This window comes from Rhineura floridana, chromosome 3 (genome assembly GCF_030035675.1).
Source record: "Rhineura floridana isolate rRhiFlo1 chromosome 3, rRhiFlo1.hap2, whole genome shotgun sequence".
Taxonomy (NCBI): Eukaryota; Metazoa; Chordata; class Lepidosauria; order Squamata; family Rhineuridae; genus Rhineura; species Rhineura floridana.
In genome coordinates, this window is record NC_084482.1 from 43123985 (window position 1) to 43146453 (window position 22469).

The 22469-nt window shown below is 40.9% G+C and overlaps 1 protein-coding gene across 2 annotated transcripts in view; it reads right to left on the reverse strand.

Annotated features, from left to right (window-relative positions):
- Positions 1-22469, reverse strand: part of PRKCA (protein kinase C alpha) — a 325883-nt gene that overhangs the window by 106364 nt on the left and 197050 nt on the right. For both annotated transcript variants that reach the window (XM_061615579.1, XM_061615578.1), the window contains exons 4-5: positions 16885-16996; positions 7900-8028 (exon numbers count right to left, since the gene is read on the reverse strand). In XM_061615579.1, the coding sequence (XP_061471563.1) occupies positions 7900-8028; positions 16885-16996 (241 nt within the window). The remainder of the gene's footprint in view (positions 1-7899; positions 8029-16884; positions 16997-22469) is intronic.

The following is a 22469-nucleotide window of genomic DNA, read 5'->3' on the forward strand; positions in this document are numbered from 1 at the left end:
TGTCTCAGAGAGGTCTCCTGCTCCCCTGGTATATTCACTATAGCTGCCCAATTTCCCTGCTTTTTAAAGTTTGATAGAAATATCTGTTGGCTATAAGTATGTTCTTAAACCACAAAGTTATTTTTGCCTGTTCGTGAATTTCTCTCTTAATTTCCTCTTACAGTCTCCCTTGGTGGTGAAGGGAGACATTTTTGCTGCCCTGGGCTCCTACTGGGAGGAAGGGCAGGATATAAATCAAATAATAAATAAATAAATAAATAAATAATTTTTTTCATTATTTCCCTAATTGTTATAAATATAAAAATTTAAGTACATCAGTACTGAATCCTCCAATATGCTGGGAGATGCAGCCACAGAAGTTATATAGTTTGTAGACCCAGCAGAGCATATTACCTGCTCCTTCTTCCCTATGCCAAGGACTTTTTCTTTCTTTCGGGAAGAGCACTGAGTAGACTTAGGCTGCATCCAGACATGGGGTTTATTGCATTTGTTTTACTGATTATATTGATAGCACTTCTGTCCTGATTTCTAAAGTTCCTTTCACACTGCAGTACCAGTTGCATTATAGAACTGTGGCTTTCTGACTGATGTTGCACTAAATTTCATTCATACCAGTGGGTGTGGTGTGACACAGCAATGAATGTCATTGGACATGCCACTACTCTTCCAGCCTTTCTGCACGTGTGTACTTCTGTTCCCCCATGATTCCCCCATGAAAATGGCAGGAAAGAACTGTATTCCAGTATACTGCCCCAAATTTCATCACTTTATTCCCACAATTTTCTGGGTTAATGGAATTGCAAACCGATTTTTTTTCTGGAAGCACTTCATATGAAAATGAGCGCTATATTCCGCTAGTTTTCCAGAAGTGGCTTTTACATTGTGTGAAAGATCCAATAAAATGCAGAAATCAGGTAAGGAAATGTCAGAAAACGGTCATAAACTGCTATCTGAATGCAGTCACAGTGGGGAGACCATGGGAATAGAGTAACTGAATTGAATAGTTATTAGCCAAAATTAGCCAAAAAGCCCAACTGAGGGTTTTCAATATTTCAACTGCCTGAATCATCTAGCCCATTTATTTGTGGGTAAGTAAATAGTTCTACAATGATTTCAGGTTTAATTTTTTTTTCAAGAACTAGCACAAGCCAGGACTGGGGAAAAAATCATGAGGACAACCTGGAAAAAACTGGAATCAATAATTTTGTCAGTGGCATTGCCTGGATTTTCCATTAAAAAGTGTGCGAACAAAGGATGGCAATTCTAGACAGAAGGACTAGTGTGGAAGACATGCATAAGCAGAAAGTATGAGTTCTGAATGCAGCACTCTCTTTTGCCTGTGCTTATACCAAGAAAATAGCACACACTAAATAAAGAGATCAAATGCCACTTCTCCAGTATGGGTGCAACTCCTTCTCAGAATAACTGCTGTGACATCATAATTGTTACTGAAAAAACCAGGCTGGTGCCTGCAAAAACCAGTGACACAAATCAGAAATAACTGCTTTATTTTATACAAATACATACATACATTGTGTGTGAAAATGACATTTTTTTTATTTTACTATTGCCTTGAAAATGATAACCTTGGGCCTGAATGCACTAGAGATACCACAGAAAATAACCTGCTAGCTGAGTGTCAATTCACCTTCCAACTGGTGTATTAACAAAAACAGACCCTTGTAATACTTTGCTTACCCTAATCTGATAAATGATGCTATTTCACAGAGTCTAGAGAAACCATGCTTTGCATTTTCATGGGCTGTTGGTTCAGATGCATCAATACAGCTGAAGTGAAAGCAATTTTGTTAGCCTGAGGTACCACCCAGCTACAATATCAGCCTGCATTTTGCACATTGTAGCACAGAATGTGCAAAAGTGTATCTATGCATGTTTCTTTTTTAAATCATTGGTTATAAGATTAATTGCAAAAGCAAAGAAAAAAGCTTCTAGAAAACAAATAAATGTATTATGGGGAAATAAATACATTCTTTCTTTGAGACATAGGAATTCAAAATGCTGTGTGCTTCCTGCCAGGACTGATCTTTAATTCTGGAGAAGTACATGTGAGATGGAAACAAAGGAACCCAATACACTTCTAAAGCGAGAAGCAAGGCAAAGTAATAAGCCTTCCCTTAGCTGGATTCCAAGGCTATAGCTTTCTGCCTAAGAATCTATGTGATGTACTAGACAAAATACCAGTCTTAGATCATGGAACAGAATGACACATTCTGTTCATCTATTTTTTTTTAACTGTTCAAATATTTATTTATTTATAAAAGCCACATTTTGGGCATAGCCCATCCCCAATGGTTCACAATATAAAACACAATATAACCACCACCATAAAACTAAGCACCAATGGCAACAATATAAACTATCATTGTAACACATATAGGCCAGTTTAAACAGCAACAACCATGACAGCAATATCAGAACTAAAAAACTCTCCCTTCATGGCCTGCTCCTTAAAGGAGGCCATAATTATTAAAGGCAATCTGGAAAAGGCATGTTTTTAACATCCATTTAAAACTTTATAGTAAATATTCAGAAGAACTTGCACATATTAAATGCAGTCACACATTTAACAAATCATCAAGTTAAGCCTCTCAGACCGTCATATGACCTACACTAATTCATAGGGTTGGATTCAGTTGTCTTCCCACAAGCAGAAGGATTCCTTCCAGTTACAGAATGGATTGAGATCCAACAGAGATTCCTGCTGTCTAAGTGGGAGGCATGCAGCTCCACATAGCACCTCCCACACTATCCAGGATGATCCCCTGGCCCTCCAGAGCTTTTCAGGGGACTGCAAGGGAGCACTGAGAAATTGGTTTTTATTTATTTATTGCATTTATATCCCACCTTTCCTCCAAGGAGCTCAAGGCAGATCTCCCCTCCCCATTATATCCTCACAACAACCCTGTGAGGTAGGTTAGGCTGAGAGAGAGTGATTGGCCCACGGCCCCACTGAGCTTCATGGCTGAGTGAGGATTAAAACCCTGGTTTCCCAGGTCATAGTCCAACACACTAACCATCCTCTGCTGCTATTTTTATTGGGATTTATTGTCTTATTGTTTTTTAAAATCAGACTGCTGGCACAGCTGTAACGAAAACATGCCACAAAAGTAGATAAAGTTACATACACTGAGTACAATAAACATCTATTGAAAAATACAGACAGCAATTAATTTCAAGCTTGACACTGTTCTCTGTAAACACATTAAATAACTGGGTTTACCAAATGCTATCACAAGAACTGTGTTTACATATATATAAAGCTCAATTTGAAGTATCCTGTAGCCGAAAGTCAGTGTGGGAAAGATGGTGTTTCCAAATTTGTAAGTACCAAAAACATTTTATAACCCTTCCACAGCTTGTTTGTTTTGAAGAAGCGTGCTAAAATAAAAACTTATACTATACATATTTTTAGAAAAGTAATGTAAGCCTTCGTTATATCCAAACCTTAATAATAGCTACTCTCAGCTCTTCTTGACATTGAGCTACAATACGGCACCATAATAGGTATTCATACCTCAGTGAAAATAAGTAATAGGGCAAGTAAACAGTTTTTACAATATTATCTGGAGTCTAGTTCATGTAAGAATTCAAGAATAAGATGCATTAAACCTTTGGAGGGGTAAGTCATAATGCCAGGATTTCCATTGTTGTTGTTATGCGCCTTCAAGTCGATTACGACTTATGAATTCAATGACCTCCAAGAGCATCTGCCATAAACCATCCTGTTCAGATCTTGTAATTCAGATCTGTGGCTTCCTTTATGGAATCAATCCATCGCTTCTTTGGCCTTCCTCTTTTTCTACTCCCTTCTGTTTTCCCCAACATTATCACATTTTCTAGTGAATCCTGTCTTCTCATTATGTGTCCAAAGTATGATAACCTCCATTTCATCATTTTAGCTCCTAATGATAGTTCTCGTTCAATTTATTCTAACACCCAATTATTTCTCTTTTTCGCACTCCATGGTATCTGAAAAGCTCTCCTGCAACACATTTCAAATGAGTTGACTTTCTTATACGCTTTTTTCACTGTCCAACTTTCACATCCATACATAGAGATTGGGAATACCATAGTCTGAATGATCCTGCCTTTAGTGTTCAGTGATACATCTTTGCATTTGGGGACCTTGTCTAGTTCTCTCTCATAATTGCCCTCCCCAGTCCTAGCTTTCTTCTAATTTCCTGACTATTGCCTCCGTTTTGGTTAATGTCGGTGCCAATGTATTGATAATCCTTGACAAATTCAGTGTCCTCATTGTCAACTTTAAAATTACATAAATCTTCTGTTGTCATTACTTTAGTCTTCTTGATGTTCAGCTGTATTCCTGCTTTGGTGCTTTCCTCTTTAACTTTCAATAGCATTCATTTCAAAACATTACTGGTTTCTGCTAGTAGTATGGTATCATCTGCACATATTAAATTATTGATTTTTCTCCGTCCAATTTTCATACCTTCATCTTGGTCCAATCCTGCTTTCTGTATTATATGTTCTGCATATACATTAACTAAAAAGGGTGATAAAATACACCGTTGTCTCATAACCTTTCTGATGGGGAACCAATCGGTTTCTCCATATTCTGTTCTTACAGTAGCCTCTTGTCTTGAGTATAGGTTGCGCATCACGACAATCACATGCTGTGGCACAGCTTAGACATCTGGCTCCATATACGGTAGGAGCCTCTGCTGTAGAATCTGGAGTATTACTTTACTTGCATGGGATATTAAGGCAATAGGTTGATAATTACTGCACTCCCTGGGGTCCCCTTTCTTTGGAATTGGGATATATATTGAACGCTTCCAGTCTGTGGGCCATTGTTTAGTTTGCCATATTTGTTGACAATTTTTTGTCAAAATTTAGAGAGATTCAGTTTCAGTAACCTGTAACAACTCTATTGGTATGCCATGTGCTCCTGGTAATTTGTTTCTTCCAAGTATTTTAAAGAGCAGCTTTCACCTCACATTCTAACATTTCTGGTTCTTCATCATACAGTTCCTTCGTGAATGAATCTGTCAGCCTTGCACATCTTTTATAGAGTTCTTCAGTGTATTGCTTCCATCTTCCTTTTATTTCATCTCGGTCAGTCAGTGTGTTCAACATCCCTACTCTTGGTTTAAATTTCCCTTTAATTTCTCTAATCTTTTGGAATAGGGCTCTTGTTCTACCTTTTTTGTTGTCCTCTTCTATTTCTGTACAATAACTATAGTAATAGTTGTTTGTCCCTACGTACTAGTTGCTGTATTATTGCATTTAGGGTTCTGACCGTGTTTCTATCTCCTTTTGCTTTTGCTTTTCTTCTTTAACCATTTTAAGAGTTTCTTCAATCATCCATTGAAGTCTTTCTCTCTTTTCAATTAGAGGTATTGTCTTTTTGCATTCTTCCCTGAAAACTGTCTCTGACTTCACTCCATAGTTCTTCTGGTTCTCTGTCACCTAAGTTTAAAGCCTCAAATCTGTTCCTTATTTGATTTTTATATTCTTCTGGGATGTTATTTAAATTGTATTTTGGCATTATGATTGCTTTGTTGGTCTTCTTTAGTTTATTGATTTTCAATATTACCAGTTCATGATCTGTACCACAGTCTGCTCCTGGTCTTGTTTTTGCTGAAAGTATGGAACTCCATCTTCTGCTACCAATTAAATAATCAATTTGATTCCTATATTGACCATTTGGTGATGTCCATGTGTACAGTTGTCTTTTAAGTTGCTCAAAAAATGTGTTTGCAAGAAACTAATTGTTGGCTACACAGAATTCAATAAGTCTTTCTCCTGCTCCATTTCTATCTCCTAAACCCCATTTTCCCAATTTCTAGTTCTTCTCTGTTCCCTGCTTTTGCATTCCAATCCCCCATGATTATCAGCCCATCTTGTTTTGGTGTGTGATCAATTTCTTCCTGCACTTCTCTGTAAAATCTCTCCAATTCTTCTTCTTCTTTGCCGTTGGAGCATAGACTTGGATGATGGTTATGTTAATAGGTTTCCCATTTAATCTCATTGATATAACTCACTCAGACCTTGTGTTGTAGTTCTTAATTGCTTTTGCTACATCACTTCTCACTATTAAAGCAGCCCCGTTTCTTCTTAATTTCTCATTTCCTGCATAAAATATTTTGTAGTTGCCTCATTGAAAATGTCCCATTCCCGTCCATTTTAATTAACTCACACCAAGTATAGTAATGTTGATATGTTCCATTTTTTGCTTGACAATTTCTAACTAGTTCATGCTTCTCACATTCCATGTTCCTATTATGTACGTCATACAATTCTGGACTCTCCTTTCGCATCTGTGTGCCTCAGCCTCTGGGCTTCCTTTTGGCTATGACATGGTTGCGTCATTAGTCACAGAACTACTCGTCCTTTGTTCTTCCCCAGTAGCTCAGTGACTTCCATCTGACCTGCAGGTCTTGTCTTCCAGCACTATGTGGTGTTGCATTTTGGATACTCTGTTCATAGGGTTTTTGTGGTAAGAGATACTCAGAGGTGGTTTACCATTGCCTTCCTCTGAGTTTGGATGCATCTTAGTCTGGTGTCTCAGCTTTGACCATTCCGCCTTGGGTGCCCCTGCTAGGAGTCTAGCCTCTTGGTCTAGACTCCTGACAGCATTGCTCTCAGCTTCTTTGACACTCTCAAACCCCCTCACCACGTTAAGGTGTGCATCCTAGAGGAGGATTTCCATAAATAATTATTTTGTGTACATTCCATTGATTGCTTATGATTTTGAGATTTAAGGGAAACATGCAAGTATTCAAAATTATATACAGCACATCCTGATTTCTCAGCAGTTTTCCAGAGTACTCAACACACACACACACACAAAGAGAACAAAGTCCCAGTTAAAAAATAAAAAGAGAACCAAGCTAAAATGATGGCAAAGCTTTTTATATCTAGATGGCCCAATTCAAAGCATATGAGGCAGACAGAGAAGCAAAGCAAAAGCGTGGGGAAGGTTTCAGTTTGGTGGTTTGAAAAGAACATTTATTCTGATTAGTTATATGTCTAGTGCATTTTAACAAATTGGCTTGGTCCATACACATTTATGCATGTAAAGGTAAGCCAAGAAACCACGGCTTGCCACAAATGAGCAGCATGTGAGTGCCAACTGCCCAAATTGTGCTTGCCCTGCTCCTCCTTTTGCCAAGCTGGAAGAAAACAAACCACAGTGATGTCTTACACATTACGTGTGAACCACCACTCGTGGTTGTTTCTCCCCAAATCATATAGTTTTAACAATACAGTTGGAAAGATTAATAAAAATATAGCAAATGGAGATCTAAAATGACAGCAACAAAAGTCAGGGAGGAGGCACACTGCTTTCCTCTGTTTTGTTTATCATGAGCACTGAAAGGTGGCCTAGAAATACCATAAATAAATAAAAGCATAAGGCTGTATCCAACTAAGTTCTACTCAAAGTAGGCCCCATTGATTTCAAGTTAGTCATGTCCATTCATTTTAATGGATCTATTCTGAGTAAAACTAACAATGGATACAGCCCACATGTTGCACGTGGTATGTTGCCTACAAGAGGCTTCAGCTCAGGCCTAATCACCACCAAAAGGCATAGCGACAACAGGAAATATTTGTCTTCAATGGCGGGTGGTACAGAATTTCAGTGTGTGTTCTTACTGTGTGTTCAACATCTGAAGACATTTTTCTGTATGATTAAAAACTAAATAGGTTGAAATGCCAATTGCATGAACAGCCAATTTTAACTGTATGTAGCCATTAATGCACACAATCTATTTTCTGTGCTTACTTAAATCTGGTCCTAAAACAAATACATTATTGTGCTGACATAAGCTCTTAAATGCAAATAAGCATACATGCTACAAAGCCAACAAGAGTTTCAAATTGAGACTTGCTTTTTTAAAGCAACTTTCTTACCTGTAACTCCTAGCTTGTCACCAGTCACTTCAGCCTTCAAATAGATCCTTCCTCTTTTTTCTGTGTGATCCATTCCACAAAGACTTGGTACATTTATTACACATTGCTTGTGAACATTCATATCACAGGCTGCAAATAAGAAAAGAAACGATTAGACATCCTTCATCACAAAGTCCTGGTGATGGGTACAATACTAAGGATTGCAAATGCATTGAGTTACTCTAGCCAATTATGACAAAGGACAGATCCATCTGCATTGCTTGTGAACCCTGATATTTTCTTTAGGTTAGTACTGGAAATATGTGAGCTTATATACGACCCAGGCCAAAATGTTCCATATTAATTATGGCAAAAGATGTCTATACAGTACCTCTCCCTTGCAGGGCAAAAAAGCAGTTTGGTTGAGGGGGATGTGATTTTGAGTGTAGAATCAGCCAGAAGGGAAAGGATTAAGCAATTCCTTCCCCTTCCCACATCCGTTGAAACTTATAGTCTTAGAGAGCAATACAACCCAAGATCCACTGGGATGGTGTGGTGAGATGGAACAGCAGGATCTCCAGCTGATCCTGGGCTCAGGTGGGGTTATGTCAGTTGAAGTCTCCCATCCCAGCTCAGCTGGAGATACAGTGCACTGGTGGTAAGTCCTCTATGCTGGCTCAGCCTCGGCTCATCCGAGCCCAGAGTAAGTACTGAAATGGGGGTATTCTGGGGTGTGGTCCATCATGGTGGCATGATGGAGCAGGGAGGCTTACCCCTATTCCAAACTCCTTTCAGCTCTGTTACATGACCTAATGACCCAGCAGGAGTTACACAGGCTAAAAGGATGGTGTAAGTAAGTTAAACTCTATTTTTAAGAATTCAGACTTGGGAGCCAGCTCAGGCAGCTGCAGCCCCACTCCTGGAAGGAGTTTGGAATAGGGGTAACTTAGGTCACCATAAATTGCACTGGTTTCCTATCACTTGGATTGCTCTGCCAGAGACTACCTTTGGAGGAGGAGGAGCAGGAGGAGACAACAATGGGTGAAGGAAGCAGAAGGCTGTATGCAACATATAAAATCGAAGACAAAATTCCAATTCAGCAAGCTGACTGGGACAGATATTAGTTGTGTCCAAAGTAGCATGAAAAGCTAATATGAATTGATGATAGAGAATTCTGGAAAGGTGTGGCAAAACCTAATTTGAATAAGCAGGGCTGGCCCCAGACATGCCGGGTCCTTGGGCAAACCTGCCCAGGGCCCTGGTGCTCCCCTTCCATGATTTGCAGCAGGATTGCTGCCGCGGATCGCATGGCGAGAGCTTCGGAGCTCCCGCCATTCCCTTGCTTCAACCTACCTTTCTCGGCTGTTGTGTGTGTAGCATTGCCCTTAACCAAGATGGTGGCCGAGGTTTCCCTAAGGGGCTGAAGCCTCTGCTGCCATCTTGGGTCATGGCAGGGATGCGTACACGTAGCACACATGTGTGCCGTCATCCAAGATGGCAGCAGAGGCTTCAGCCCCTAAGGAAACTCAGCTGCCATCTTGGTTAAGGGCAGTGCTGCGCATGCAACCACACAACAACAGAGAAAGGTAGGTTGAAGAAGCAAGGGAATGGCAGAGGCTCCAGAGCTCTCATGTGCAATCCATGGCAGCAATCCTGTCACAAATCACGCAAGGGGAGCAGACGGGCCCCTCAGGGGCCCCACCTGGCCACCCTTTGGAGCCAGCCCTGTTGATCAGATATCTATCAGGAGATCTTTCAAAGGACAGGGAAGACAAGGACAGACATAATTATCATGAGAAATGTAATTGAGAATGCCAAAAGCAACCATAGAGATGAAGAAAGAATCTGAAAAAGAAGCTATGATTGTATGGTGCATGGAAAGATTGTTAATTTCTAAGAGTAATTTGTGTGTATAAGAAAGGAACTCACATAAGAACTACAATAAAGAAACAAAGCCATTGTTTGCCAGCAAAGAACAAGACAGTAAGATTTCATTCTCATTTGTGAGTGTTCTTTTTGATCACATCTTACATGTTATGTCTTCTCTCATTAAGTGTAGGACAAGAACAAGTTTCTGGCAGAATCCAAAGAAAGAGCACTTCCTATTCCCATTATGGAGGTCTGGGGAAGCCAAACATTCATCAAAACAATTGTGGAAGAACAGAAGCATGCTATGAAAAGCTGAGTGAGATGAAATACGGAAGAAGCTCCCAAACTTTTTCATGAAATCTAGTCTGCCATGCAGGGCTGGAAGGAGGAGGCACCATACTGCATTCTGATAGTGAACAGAACACTGATATATAAGAACAAAGTCTCCCTTGCTCTAGTCATGGGCAAGAGGACAGTCCTATCTTTCCAAGTTCCTAACCATGAGATTAAAAACTTTCTTAAGAATCCTGCAGTGGCATTCTCCAACAGGTCAGTTTTATAGGGTCTAGTAATGAACATATCATGATTGAATCAAGTAGCAGCCCTACCCAGGAAGGCCACCTCACTGAAGGCCACTCTTTTAACTTCAAAGAGTATTAGTTGCTATTCCCTCAGAAACACAGCTTGGGAAATGCAACCTAGAACCAGACGTGACTTCCTTGACCGGACTGAAAAAATGTTAGGAAACAGATAAGGTAATGTATTTCCTGAAGGCTTTAAGCGTATGAATGGCTAATTTCCAGCCTAGACTGTGAAACACCGTATTTTCTTTGCCACTGGACCTGTTGAGGAAAGAAAAATGTTTTCAAGTTGTGAAAAAAGGAGGTACTTCACATTTAGGCCTCCTGAGTCATAGGAAGTGACATCATGATGCACTCTCTAACACTGACATCTCTTCAGAACCCACTGTCATGGTATGATGTGGAAACAAGCCCAGGCATGCAAGAAACTGTCTCACACACACATGGGGACCAACAGCCAATCCTAATGTGGGAGGAGGCCTGTGGCCCTCCAAATGTGTTGGATTCTCAACACCAATCAGCTCTGGTTTACACCTAGATGAAGCAGACTGATGGGCTTAATTAGCTTCTCTCAAAGCTGATTAGTAACCTCAAAGATGTAGGAGAGTATGAATATGCAGCTGATCTCCTGATTTGCCAGAATGCACACTGGGCAATGTTGTTGTTGTTGTTATGTGCCTTCAAGTCAATTACAACCTATGGTGACCCTATGAATCAGCGACCTCCAAGAGCATCTGTCATGAACCACCCTGTTCAGAGCTTGTAAGTTCAGGTCTGTGGCTTCCTTTATGGAATCAATCCATGGCTTCTTTGGCCTTCCTCTTTTTCTACTCCCTTCTGTTTTTCCCAGCATTATTGTCTTTTCTAGTAAATCATGTCTTCTCATGATGTGTCCAAAGTATGATAACCTCCGTTTCATCATTTTAGCTTCGAGTGACACTTCTGGTTTAATTTGTTCTAACACCCAATTATTTCTCTTTTTCGCACTCCATGGTATGTGCAAAGCTCTCCTCCAAACCACATTTCAAATGAGTTGATTTTTCTCTTATCTGCCTTTTTCACTGTCCAACTTTCACATCCATACATAGAGATCGGGAATACCATAGTCTGAATGATCCTGACTTTGGTGTTCAGTGATACATCTTTGCATTTGAGGACCTTTTCTAGTTCTCTCACAGCTACCCTACTCAGTCCTGGCCTTCTTCTGATTTCTTGACTATTGTCTCCATGTTGGTTAATGACTGTGCTGAGGTATTGATAATCCTTGACAAGTTCAATGTCCTCATTGTCAACTGTAACGTTACATAAACCTTCTGCTGTCATTACTTTAGTCGTTTTGACGTTCAGCTATAGTCCTGCTTTTGTGATTTCCTCTTTAACTTTCATCAGCATTTGTTTCAAATCATTACTGGTTTCTGCTAAGAGTATGGTATTGTCTGCGTATCTTAAAATATTGATGTTTCTCCCTCCAATTTTCATACCTCCTTCATCTTGGTCCAATCCCGCTTTCCATATGATATGTTCTGTGTACAGATGAAACAAATAGGGTGATAAAATACACCCGTCTCACACCCTTTCCGATGGGGAACCAATCGGTTTCTCCATATTCTGTCCTTAAAGTAGCCTCTTATCCAGAGTATAGGTTGTGCATCAGGACAATCGGATGCTGTGGCACCCCCATTTCTTTTAAACCATTCCATAGTTTTTCATGCTCTACACAGTCAAAGGCTTTGCTGTAGTCTATAAAGCACAGGGTGATTTTCTTCTGAAATTCCTTGCCCGTTCCATTATCCAACGTATGTTTGCAATATGATCTCTGGTGCCTCTTCCTTTTCTAAATCCAGCTTGGACGTATGGCATTTCTTGCTCCATATATGGTAAGAGCCTTTGTTGTAGAATCTTGAGCATTACTTAACTTGCATGGGGTATTAAGGCAATAGTTCGATAATTACTGCATTCTCTGGGATCCCCTTTCTTTGGAAGTGGGATATATATTGAACGCTTCCAGTCTGTGGGCCATTGTTTAGTTTTCCATATCTCAGTCTCAGTAGCTTGTAGCAACTCTATTGGTATGCCGTCTATTCCTGGTGATTTGTTTCTTCCAAGAATTTTAAGAGCAGGTTTCACCTCACATTTGAATCCTTCGAGGTGCAGGGATCTTTGTGATGTGTTTATAACCAAGGTGGAAGATGGGCTTAAAGGTAGTGACAAACATAAGGTGGAATGGTGACACTGTTTTCTACATTCTTGGATGAGGGCCTCTCCCTCCCCCTCCACTGGAAACTGAAGTGATTTCTTGTCATTGGCCTCAATAAGAATAAATTTCTAAGGAATCCCCAAATAGCTCATAGACCATCATGAGTCATATGGGAGAGCTTACTATTTTTAAAGCTATTGAAGAGGAGTGCAACTAAAAACATATCGAGAGAAACAAATGTTTGTGCACTTCCTAACAGCTGTTTTTTAAAAAATTGTTATAACTAGTTTTGCATCCCTAGAAGGAACAGCAGGAACATGTCTATAAGGCAGGGTATACGGTACAATAATATTTGACATCAAAGCCCTAGCATCCTAACAGACAACATTATGAGTCTACTCAACACAAAGACTCAGCTAGAGTCAGGTTTCTACCTTGCCTGAAGAAAACTTAGTTAGCTGGTCCACAGGAAGCCTCAATGACTCAACTGGAACATCGTTCTTTGGCACTGCAAACATCTCCATGACAAATTTAGAAAATATAAGAGAATCTTGTTGGATAAAGATGCTGACCTTTGAACTTCAGAGGAATTTTGTAACTCTGTCCTCAAGAGGCCAGAAACAGAAATGTAGTTAAATGAGAAGAAAATGAAAAAGCTTTTTATGGATCTGTGAGGTGAGGAAAAACTGCAGACTCCAGTCTATTCAAGCTGACTTGATCATTTAAGAGCTTTAGAGCAGACTTCCTTGACCTGGTGTCCTCTAGATGTTGCTCGACTACAACTTTCACCATCCCTGACTATTGGCCATACTAGCTGGGGCTGATGGGAGTTGTAGTTGAGCAACATTTGGGGGTCAGCAGGTTGGGAAAGACTATTTTAAATAATGTAGAAAACATTCCACATTTTCTGAAATAGTCTACCTTGACTAATACTGTCCAAATTTTCAATGCCTGATCCCAGTAAATCGTTGCCCCACCCCACCTCACCTCAATCAGAGGAAGAGGTGGAATTCCTCTTGGGATCTCAAAAACCAGTTTTGGGTACTGGTATGATATTCCTGTTCTTGTAGTATTAGCTTGCTTCTGAACAATGGACTTGGTAGGTGACTCTGGGAGAATTGGTTACTGCTTTCTGCCCCACTAGGTTGCTACAGGTGAGACATGGGCCTGCAGTCAAAATGACAAACTGTTTGGATTTGACCCTGGAGTCCTGTTTCTGGGGAGTTAAATGCTCTGAAAAAAGTGGGGGTCTGTAGTGGCAATCTGCAGTGGTGGGACTTTAGAAAACTGTTGAGCATTTCACTCCAAGCTACTACAGCGGTGGATAGTATAAGGTCACACTGGGGAACTGCTGTGAGAGAGTCCATATTTCAAATCACAGGGTGCTTTGCAGGGAGAAGCATTTCTTACATTTATGCATTTATACAGCTTCATGACAGCAAGTATATACATGCACCTGCTTCTTCTTGTGAGTACAGTATCTCTTCTTCTGGAATTATCTAGTTAAGAGACTGACTGAGAAGCTTCCTTCAAGGTATAACTTCCCAAGAACTTGACAAGACAGGTTCTTTGAAATACTTGGGATGGCTCCAGTTCTCTTCTGAATGCTGGGTGGTGCTATTTCTGGCCCTAGGACTGTGCAGATAGAGGAAAAGGTGGATGTCATCCAATAAGGCAAAGAGATAAAAGGGGGGGGGCACCCCAGGATGACAAGAAAGCTTGAGTGAAAATATATATGTAAATTCACAACTTTTTTTTCCATTTTCAAAGATAAAAAAGATCTGCAAAAAAGCCCAATGCATTTCGGCTAATGTTGTATAGCCTTCATCAGGGGCTGTAAGAAACAAATATATACAGGAGTGACTTTACATTTTTTGCATACTATCATCATACAGTTTTGTTTTAAAAAACAATGGGGTGGGAGTACATATTATTCCTTACTCACATGACTGTCTATATTTTTTCTTAAATCAAAGCTGTAATGGATCCGATTCTTTCCACAGGATTGCTGAGAATCAGCAGCACATTCGTCAGGGCAAATCTGGTAAGTGTGTCCGTTGTAAATGGTGGGGTAAAATGTAGTCGGTCGCAAAGTACTTTCAGCTGGGATAAAATGCATGATGTAATTGCAGTCTAGGGATCTTGTGTAAAGTGCGTATCTTTACAATAAGGGAAGAAAATCCAGGTCTTCATTCAGTCCATTTGGGGAAAGGGTATTCAATTTGAGGATCCATCCTATTTCTCTTCTCATGAGTATATTGGAATTGGGTTCTCGTGTTCTTTCTAAACCCCAAAATACAAAATCCTTGTGGGTATGGTCATGGTCTAAAAAATGGTTTACTAGAGGTGCGGTTCTCCTTTTGCATTTGATGTTACTTAAATGTTCAATTCGGATTTTAAGAGGCCTGCTGGTTTGGCCAACGTATATTTTAGGACAACTACACTGTATAATATAGACTACGTGCGAAGTATTGCACGTTGTAAAATGTGTGAGGAAGTGTTGTTGTTGATCATAAGGGTTAATAAATTGAGTCTTTTTAGAAGTGTGTTTGCAATATACGCAGCGTCCACATGGATAGTGTCCAATGGGTCCTCGTGAGTTCAAACATGACCTGGGTAAATTAGTATTGTCTCTAAAGGTACTCCTAACTAGTACATCCTGGATGTTTTTGGTCCTTTTAAAGGAGACCATAGGTTTGTCCGAACACCCAGGAATATGTTGTATTAGGTGCCAATATTTATGGATGCTACTTTGCAACCTATTGGTGATGTTGTTGAACGTTAGGTTGCAGTGCATCCGTCCTGGAGTCGTTCGTTGTCTCAGATGTAAGAGATCTGGGCGTTTCTGATGTAAAACCTTTCTGTAATTACTTTCCACAATCTGCTGTGGATAGCCTCTCTCTATTAGTTGTTTTCTTAAGAGTCCTGAGTGATGTACGAAATCTTTGTGTGTGGTACAATTTCGTTTTACTTGGAGAAATTAGCTATAAGGGAGGTTTTGTCTAATCGACCTCAGGTGTGAGCTATCATACTTCAAATATGTGTTCCTATCGGTAGGCGACCTGTCTTCAGCATCCAGCCAAAGCCTGGTGCTAGAAGCCATTGGGTGGAGTAGGCTACAACATCCTTATAGTAGGCAAACTGGTAGACACATCTGTTGGGTACTCAAGAATGGTGGCTGTTTTGCCAAGAGTTTGCTCTCCCCTGCGGAAGCTGAAGTTGAGATCCAAGAGTTGGGAATGGTAAATGCTCCTCTGTTAAACGACATCACAAACTGGTCCCCACCTTCCGTCCAGGAAGGGGTATACCACATGATACACTGTCCTGCTCTCCATAATAAGAGATCATCACATTTAGAAGTAACGAAGATGAGACTTCATATGTCTGTACAGTTGGACAAACATATGAAGATAAGAAGAGCCTGCTGGATCATGCCAATGGCCCATCTAGTCCAGCATCCTGTTCTGACTGTTGCCAACCAGATGCCTATGCGAAGCCCACAAGCAGGACCTGATCACAAGAGCACTCTCCCCTCCTGCAGTTTTCAGCAACTGGTATTCAGAAGCACACTGCCTCCCAACATGAAGGCAGAGAATAGCCATCATGGCTAGTAGCTACTGATAGCCTTATACTCCATGAATTTGTCTAATCCTCTTTTAAAGCCATCCAAGTTGCTGGCCATTACTGCGTCCTGTGGGAGCAAATGCATAGTTTGTGAAGTACTTTCTTTCGTCTGTCCTAACACTTCTAACATTCAGCTTCATTGGATGTCCATGGCTTCTAGTATTATAAGAGAGGGAGAAAAGCTTCTCCATGCCATGCATAATTTTATACACTTCCATTATGCCACCTTTTACTCACCTTTTCTCTAAACTAAAAAGCCCCAAATGCTACAACCTTTCCTCCTCGGGGAGTTGCTTCACCCCCTTGATCATTTTGGTTGCCCTTTTCAGACCTTTTCCAACTCTATAATATCTTTTCTGAGGTGTGGCAACCAGAACTGTACACAATATAGAAGAGCACTGTGAAGCCACAAATTGCATTTAATTTCTTTTTAATGTGCAGGCTTTTTACCACAATGTTCCAGACCAACTGCTGATTGAATGTAGTAGTTCTGTCTTCCAGTAAGTTTCCATTAAAATATTGCAATGCCAAAATCCGCACTGGAGGCTCTGCTCACTTATTCTATTTTGCTAGAAGTATTTAAATATTAATTTGAAATGGACAGTCACACTTGTAATTAACAGTAACTGAAGCAATATTTTCCTGCCAAGAAGTTGATCAGTGCCTAATGGTATCATTCATTTTTAAAAATCTGTTTTAACAGCATATTTTTTATTATTTTTTAATTTTACTTACTGTCACATTTCATCCCTTGGTGTAGAAGTCCATAAAGCAATGACCCACAATGGTCACAAAATGTTGGGCTACCATACGTGTGGATTTTGAACTTGTGCTTGCTTCTGGGATCCTAAAAAAGAAGGCAGAAATCAAATATCAAATGATATTTAAGAAATAAAACATGCAATGCTTTATATAGTACTGAAAAGGTGAACTTATACCTCACCTGTTTCTGAAATAGAAAACCCGTTTAAATCTCATCATACAACATAGGAATAAACTAAAATTTAGTACATAGGCGGCCACCTGAAATGGAAACATGTAAGAGCTGCACATGGCATGTTCCCTTTACAATGTGAACTTTGGCACTAAAACCCTCCTTTGGAAACTTTCAGTATTGTGCTTTGAACTAGCCAGAACTACACGGGGAGCAAATTCCCACCAAAAGCTTAACTAACACTGTGTGTTTGGCTATATCTGCAAACTGTGCTCTACATTTTTCAAGATAAGATCCTGCTATATATATAGGGAGGGGGGGAGAGAGAGAGAGAGAGAGAGTTCCTCACCTGTAGTTTGAATCAGAAAATGCTGATTTTTTAAATTAATATTTTCCCCACCTCATTGTTATCATTTCTTTTGCTAAGCATTTGGACCAGTCACAGAAACACATTCCAGATAAGCAGCACAACTTGGGTCCGTCAGCAATCAACTGCTCTCCAATTGACAGCAGAAGAGGAAAAGCTAGTGAGGGTCCTCCTGGGACAAACATCCCTTCCCACAGTCTAGACAGCTGAACTGTAGCTGGTAGAAAAGGAATGAGACATTCTGTTGTCTTCCATTGGCTTATCTGTACGAGTGCATTACATAGAGAAGGATCTGTAGCTCAGCAGTAGTGCACATACTTTGCATGCAGAAGGTCCATGTCCAATCCTAACACCTCCAGAAGGATCAAGTAGCAGGCGATGGAACAGACCTCTGCCCAAATCCCTGGAGAGTTATTGTCAACTAAAGTAGATAACACTGGACTAAAAAGGTAAAGGTAAAGGTGTCCCTGCACTTGTAGTGCGAGTCGTTTCCGACTCTTAGGGTGACGTCTTGCGATGTTTACTAGGCAGACCATATCTATGGGGTGGGATTGCCAGTTCCATCCCCAGACTTTCTTTACCCCCCAGCATATGCCGGGTACTCATTTTACCAACCATGGATGGATGGAAGGCTGAGTGGACCTTGACCCCTTTTACCGGAGATTTGACTTCCTCCTTCCGTTGGAATCGAACTCCGGCCATAAGCAGAGCTTTGGCTGCGTTACCGCTGCTTACCACTCTGCGCCACGGAGGATCCTTGAACTAGATGGATAAATATTCTAACCTGGTATAAAGTAGCTTCTTTTGTTACTACACAAGCAGTTTTATCTGCCTTGTTTACTCCTTTTTAAAAATCAAGCTATAAGGTGACCAGAGAGGGAAAGGAAGCAGTCTGGGAGCTCTCTGCACCATGTCAGGAAAGTGCACGTTCGAAACCAAGAACGTAGCTCCTTGGTGGTATGACATATCTCAATGGGAAAAAATTAATTTGCAAATATTTATATTAAGTTATATTTAAGTATTATTACAGAATCATAAATAGCAGACTTGGTGCAACCATGTATATCAGAAAAGGTTCACTCAGCGTTACATAAAGAGAAAGTCATTTTGCAAAATAAACAATAAAAGGCCAATCCACTACAAAACATGCTTCTAACACAAATGTTCAAAAAGAGGCAAATATAATCTCATATATGTATATTGGTAAGAGTATTTTATGTATCAGATTTGGAGCATTATTATACACAAAGGTATCATTTCTCTGCCTTGGGACAGAACATTTCATGACTTTAAAAACAATCCCGCATATCAATGCAGCTCCAGAAGATCTCCCAAATTAGTTTGCAGCAGCAAAAGAACATAGGAGTCTGTAGTGATAACAACCACATGACAATAGATTGTATTGTGCCATAAGCTTTGATATGCAAGAATATACTTCAGCTTGGAGGTACTTCTGAATCCAACATTGCCACTGCAAGACTCAAGTGGTCTCGGTGGTTAGGACTGCTTCCTTTCCACCTGTGGCTGGTTTGTCAGCTACATCTCTTTTTGGATAGACATGACTTGTCCACTGTACTCTCTGCTCTGGTAACTTCTGGATTGGATTCTTGAAATGCACTTTACACAGGGCTGCCCATGAAGAAAACTTGGAAACTTCAACTGGTCTAAGATGCAACAGCCAGATTATTGGCTGGTGTTTATTTAGAAGTCACATAATCTCTGTTTTAGAACAGCTGCACTGGTTGCCAGTTTATTTCCAGGCCAAATTAAGAACATGAGAGCCTATTGGATCATGCCAATGGCCCATTTAGTCCAGTATCCTGTTCCCACAATGGCCAACCAGATGCCTATGGGAAGGCTGCAAGTAGGACCTGAGCACAAGGCACTTTGTCCTCCTGCAGTTTGCAGCAACTGGTATTTAGAAGCCCACTACCTCCAGCCATGAAGGGACAGCACAGAGATTATGGCTAGTAGCCATTGATAGCCTTAACTTTCATTAATGTGTTGAATCCTCTTTTAAAGCCATCCAACTTGCTAGCCGTCGCTGCTTCTTCCGGAAGTGAATTGCATAGTTTAACTATGCATTGCATGAAGAATTGCTTTCTTTTGTCTGTCCTGTATCTTCCAACATTCAGCTTCATTGGATGTCCATGAATTCTAGTGTTATGAGAGAGGGAGAAAAACTTTTCTCCATCCATTTTCCCCATGCCATGCATACACCTCTATCATTCATCATTCATTCATTGGTGATCACTCGTGGCCGAGTAAGATTGTCTTCCAATATAAGGTCTTTAATCGTGGGTCCGTTAAGTGACTGTGGAGGCCAGTTCTGGATCCACACAGCTTCCCACAGTGAGGACATAGGTTTCCAGATGGAAGATGGTGGCGATGAGGATTTGTTTGATGTGCCTTCCATGTAGCTCGTTTGATCTGTTCGCCCGGTATTCGTGCTTCTTCGAAGTCCATAGCACCTTTGATAACAGCCGACCTCCTTGCCTTTTCTCTAAACTAAAAAGCCCCAAATTTTGTTCCCTTGATAATTTTGGTTGCCCTTTTCTGAACCTTTTCCAGCTCTACAATATCCTTTTTGAAGTGTGGCAATAAGATCTGTACACAGTATTCCAAATGCAATCCCACCACAGATTTGTATAATGGCATTATGACATTGGCATTTCATTGCGGCCTATTGCCGAAATAAAACACAAACACCATTCATTGGGTTAAATCATGGGCCACTTTATTAAATGGAATCAATTAGAATAATGAACCTGCAGAGGGGAAATCAAGTGCGGGAGCATTCTGATGATCCAGGCAAAGCCTGCTTGCAGCCATAGGGTAACCAAACCCTTCCCTGAGCCCGGGGCTGCCCTGTGCCAGACCCCAGCTCAGGCCACACCCTGAAGATGTGTAGGGGGTCCAACCCGCATCACCGACCCCGGAGACCTGAAACTCCAAGCGGATGAGGCACGTTGGCCCCAAAGGCGGCCCGTGTTCTGCCCCCGGGCCGTATAGCCCTGAGGTGCAGGCCCCCAGACCGCCAATCACCCCCAAAGGTGTCACCTAGCTGCCCTTTCCCTTTTAACCTTTCCCCCGCACTTCCTTCACCAGTGACCATTAACATGTTAAGCCAAAACAGACCAATCAGCCTATTAACCGCAAAGGCACTCGTACTAACCCTTGACCCTTCCCCCCAACCACAGTGTGGAGTAGGCAAAAGAAACCTGCCAGCAAAGTGAGGCAGGCAGGCCAAAAATTCCTAGTCGGCCCCGTAGTGACCAAATGAAACACACTGCAGCAGAGGGAGGGGCGGGCGGGTGCCGCCAAAATTCAAAGGAGGGCATGAGGATGGTAGAGTGGCCTTAAATGGCCTTCAGCCACCCTGCCTCCTATTGCGTGTCACGATGGCGTGCTGCATGCACACACACACACACCACGATGGCGGCCTGGGCTTTGGCTGCGGCCGCAAACTTGCCCCTTTGCCTGGCAGGTACCGGGCGCGGAACGGGATTCCTAATGATCCCTAGGATGTTTGCTTTTTTCACAGCTGCACCACCTTGGGTCGACATCTTCACTGAGCTTATCCATGAAAACCCCAAGGTCTCGTTCCCAGTATATGTGAGTATATGTGAAATTATTATTTTTTGTCCCAACATGCATCACTTTACATTTGTTTACACTGAACTGCATCTGTCATTTTACCACCTATTCACTCAGTTGGAGAGATCCTTTTGTGCTCATGTTACATTGTTTAAAGCCCTAGGTGACTTTGGCCCAAAATATCTGAAAGACCATCTCCTTCCCCACAGACCCTCTCAGGTAGTTTCACCTCAGGAGTTCAGGAGAAGGTGGTCAAGGAGAGGCCATTCTGCATGGCAGTCCTTAAGCTATGGAATTCCCTCCCAACAAGAGGTGCATTTGTTGTATAGCTTCTGTAATATACTGAAGAATCTCCTTTTTACTCAGCTCTGTGAAACTGGAGATATATGTTTTTAGGATCCATTCTCTTTTTCATTATAAATTTTAATTATAATTATATGATTGCAATATTGTGTTTTTACATTGCTGTAACCCACCTTAAGACATTATGATGAAGGGTAAGTAAGTAACCTCAATAATAATAAGAACAATACAGATGCAACATAAATGAGAGGTGATATTTTAATCCTTGTCTATGAGCTTGTTGAAACCAAATTCAAATGCCCCATAATGGAAATACCATAGTTCCTGCCCCCGTACAGATATATCACTTCATATTTCTATGGACGGAAAACCACTTATTACTTTAGGTCCCATATCCCAGACAAGCCACATCTCAAACCTACATTATACACACGTAACAATACTCTCTGGAGAGGGACTGTGTTGTATATGTCTTTTCATGCCAGTAGCAGTGCAGACCTTTCAGAGAATGTTTCTTGTAATCTCCAAATCATTAAGAATACCCAGACTGAGATGTGTCTAAAATACCTACATGTCCCTCTAGAGGGAGGCAGAACAACATATAGGAAAGTCTAATAAAAAACAATTATTTTTACATTTGTGTCTATCAAACTTGTTCTCTACAGGCGGTGTCTTCCATCATATTACATCATGTGATAGTTTGACTTTTATGTACATCCTATATTTACTCCAAGGGATCCACAAGTTGGCTCACAACAATAAAACACAATGCACAGATGTGGAACCTGTGGCCCTTCAGATGTTGATCAAATTCCTGTCAATACCAGTCAGCATGGCCAGCAATCAGGGATTACGTGAGTTATAGTTCATCATCATCTGGAGGGCAGCAGGTTCCCCATCCCTAACCTAAAGAAGTCAATAATGAGTGAGTACAAAAGATGTTTCTTTGAACAAAAATAGTCAAACAGCTGTCCGAGACATATAGCAACAAACATGTCAGTGTTGAGATCTCTGCACTTTAACACAAGCAAGCTATACTTCACTACTTTCTCTGGCCCTGAACTTTCTGTAACTGTCATAATGTAGATTTTCAAATTGTTGGCTCATAAGCCAGCCTAC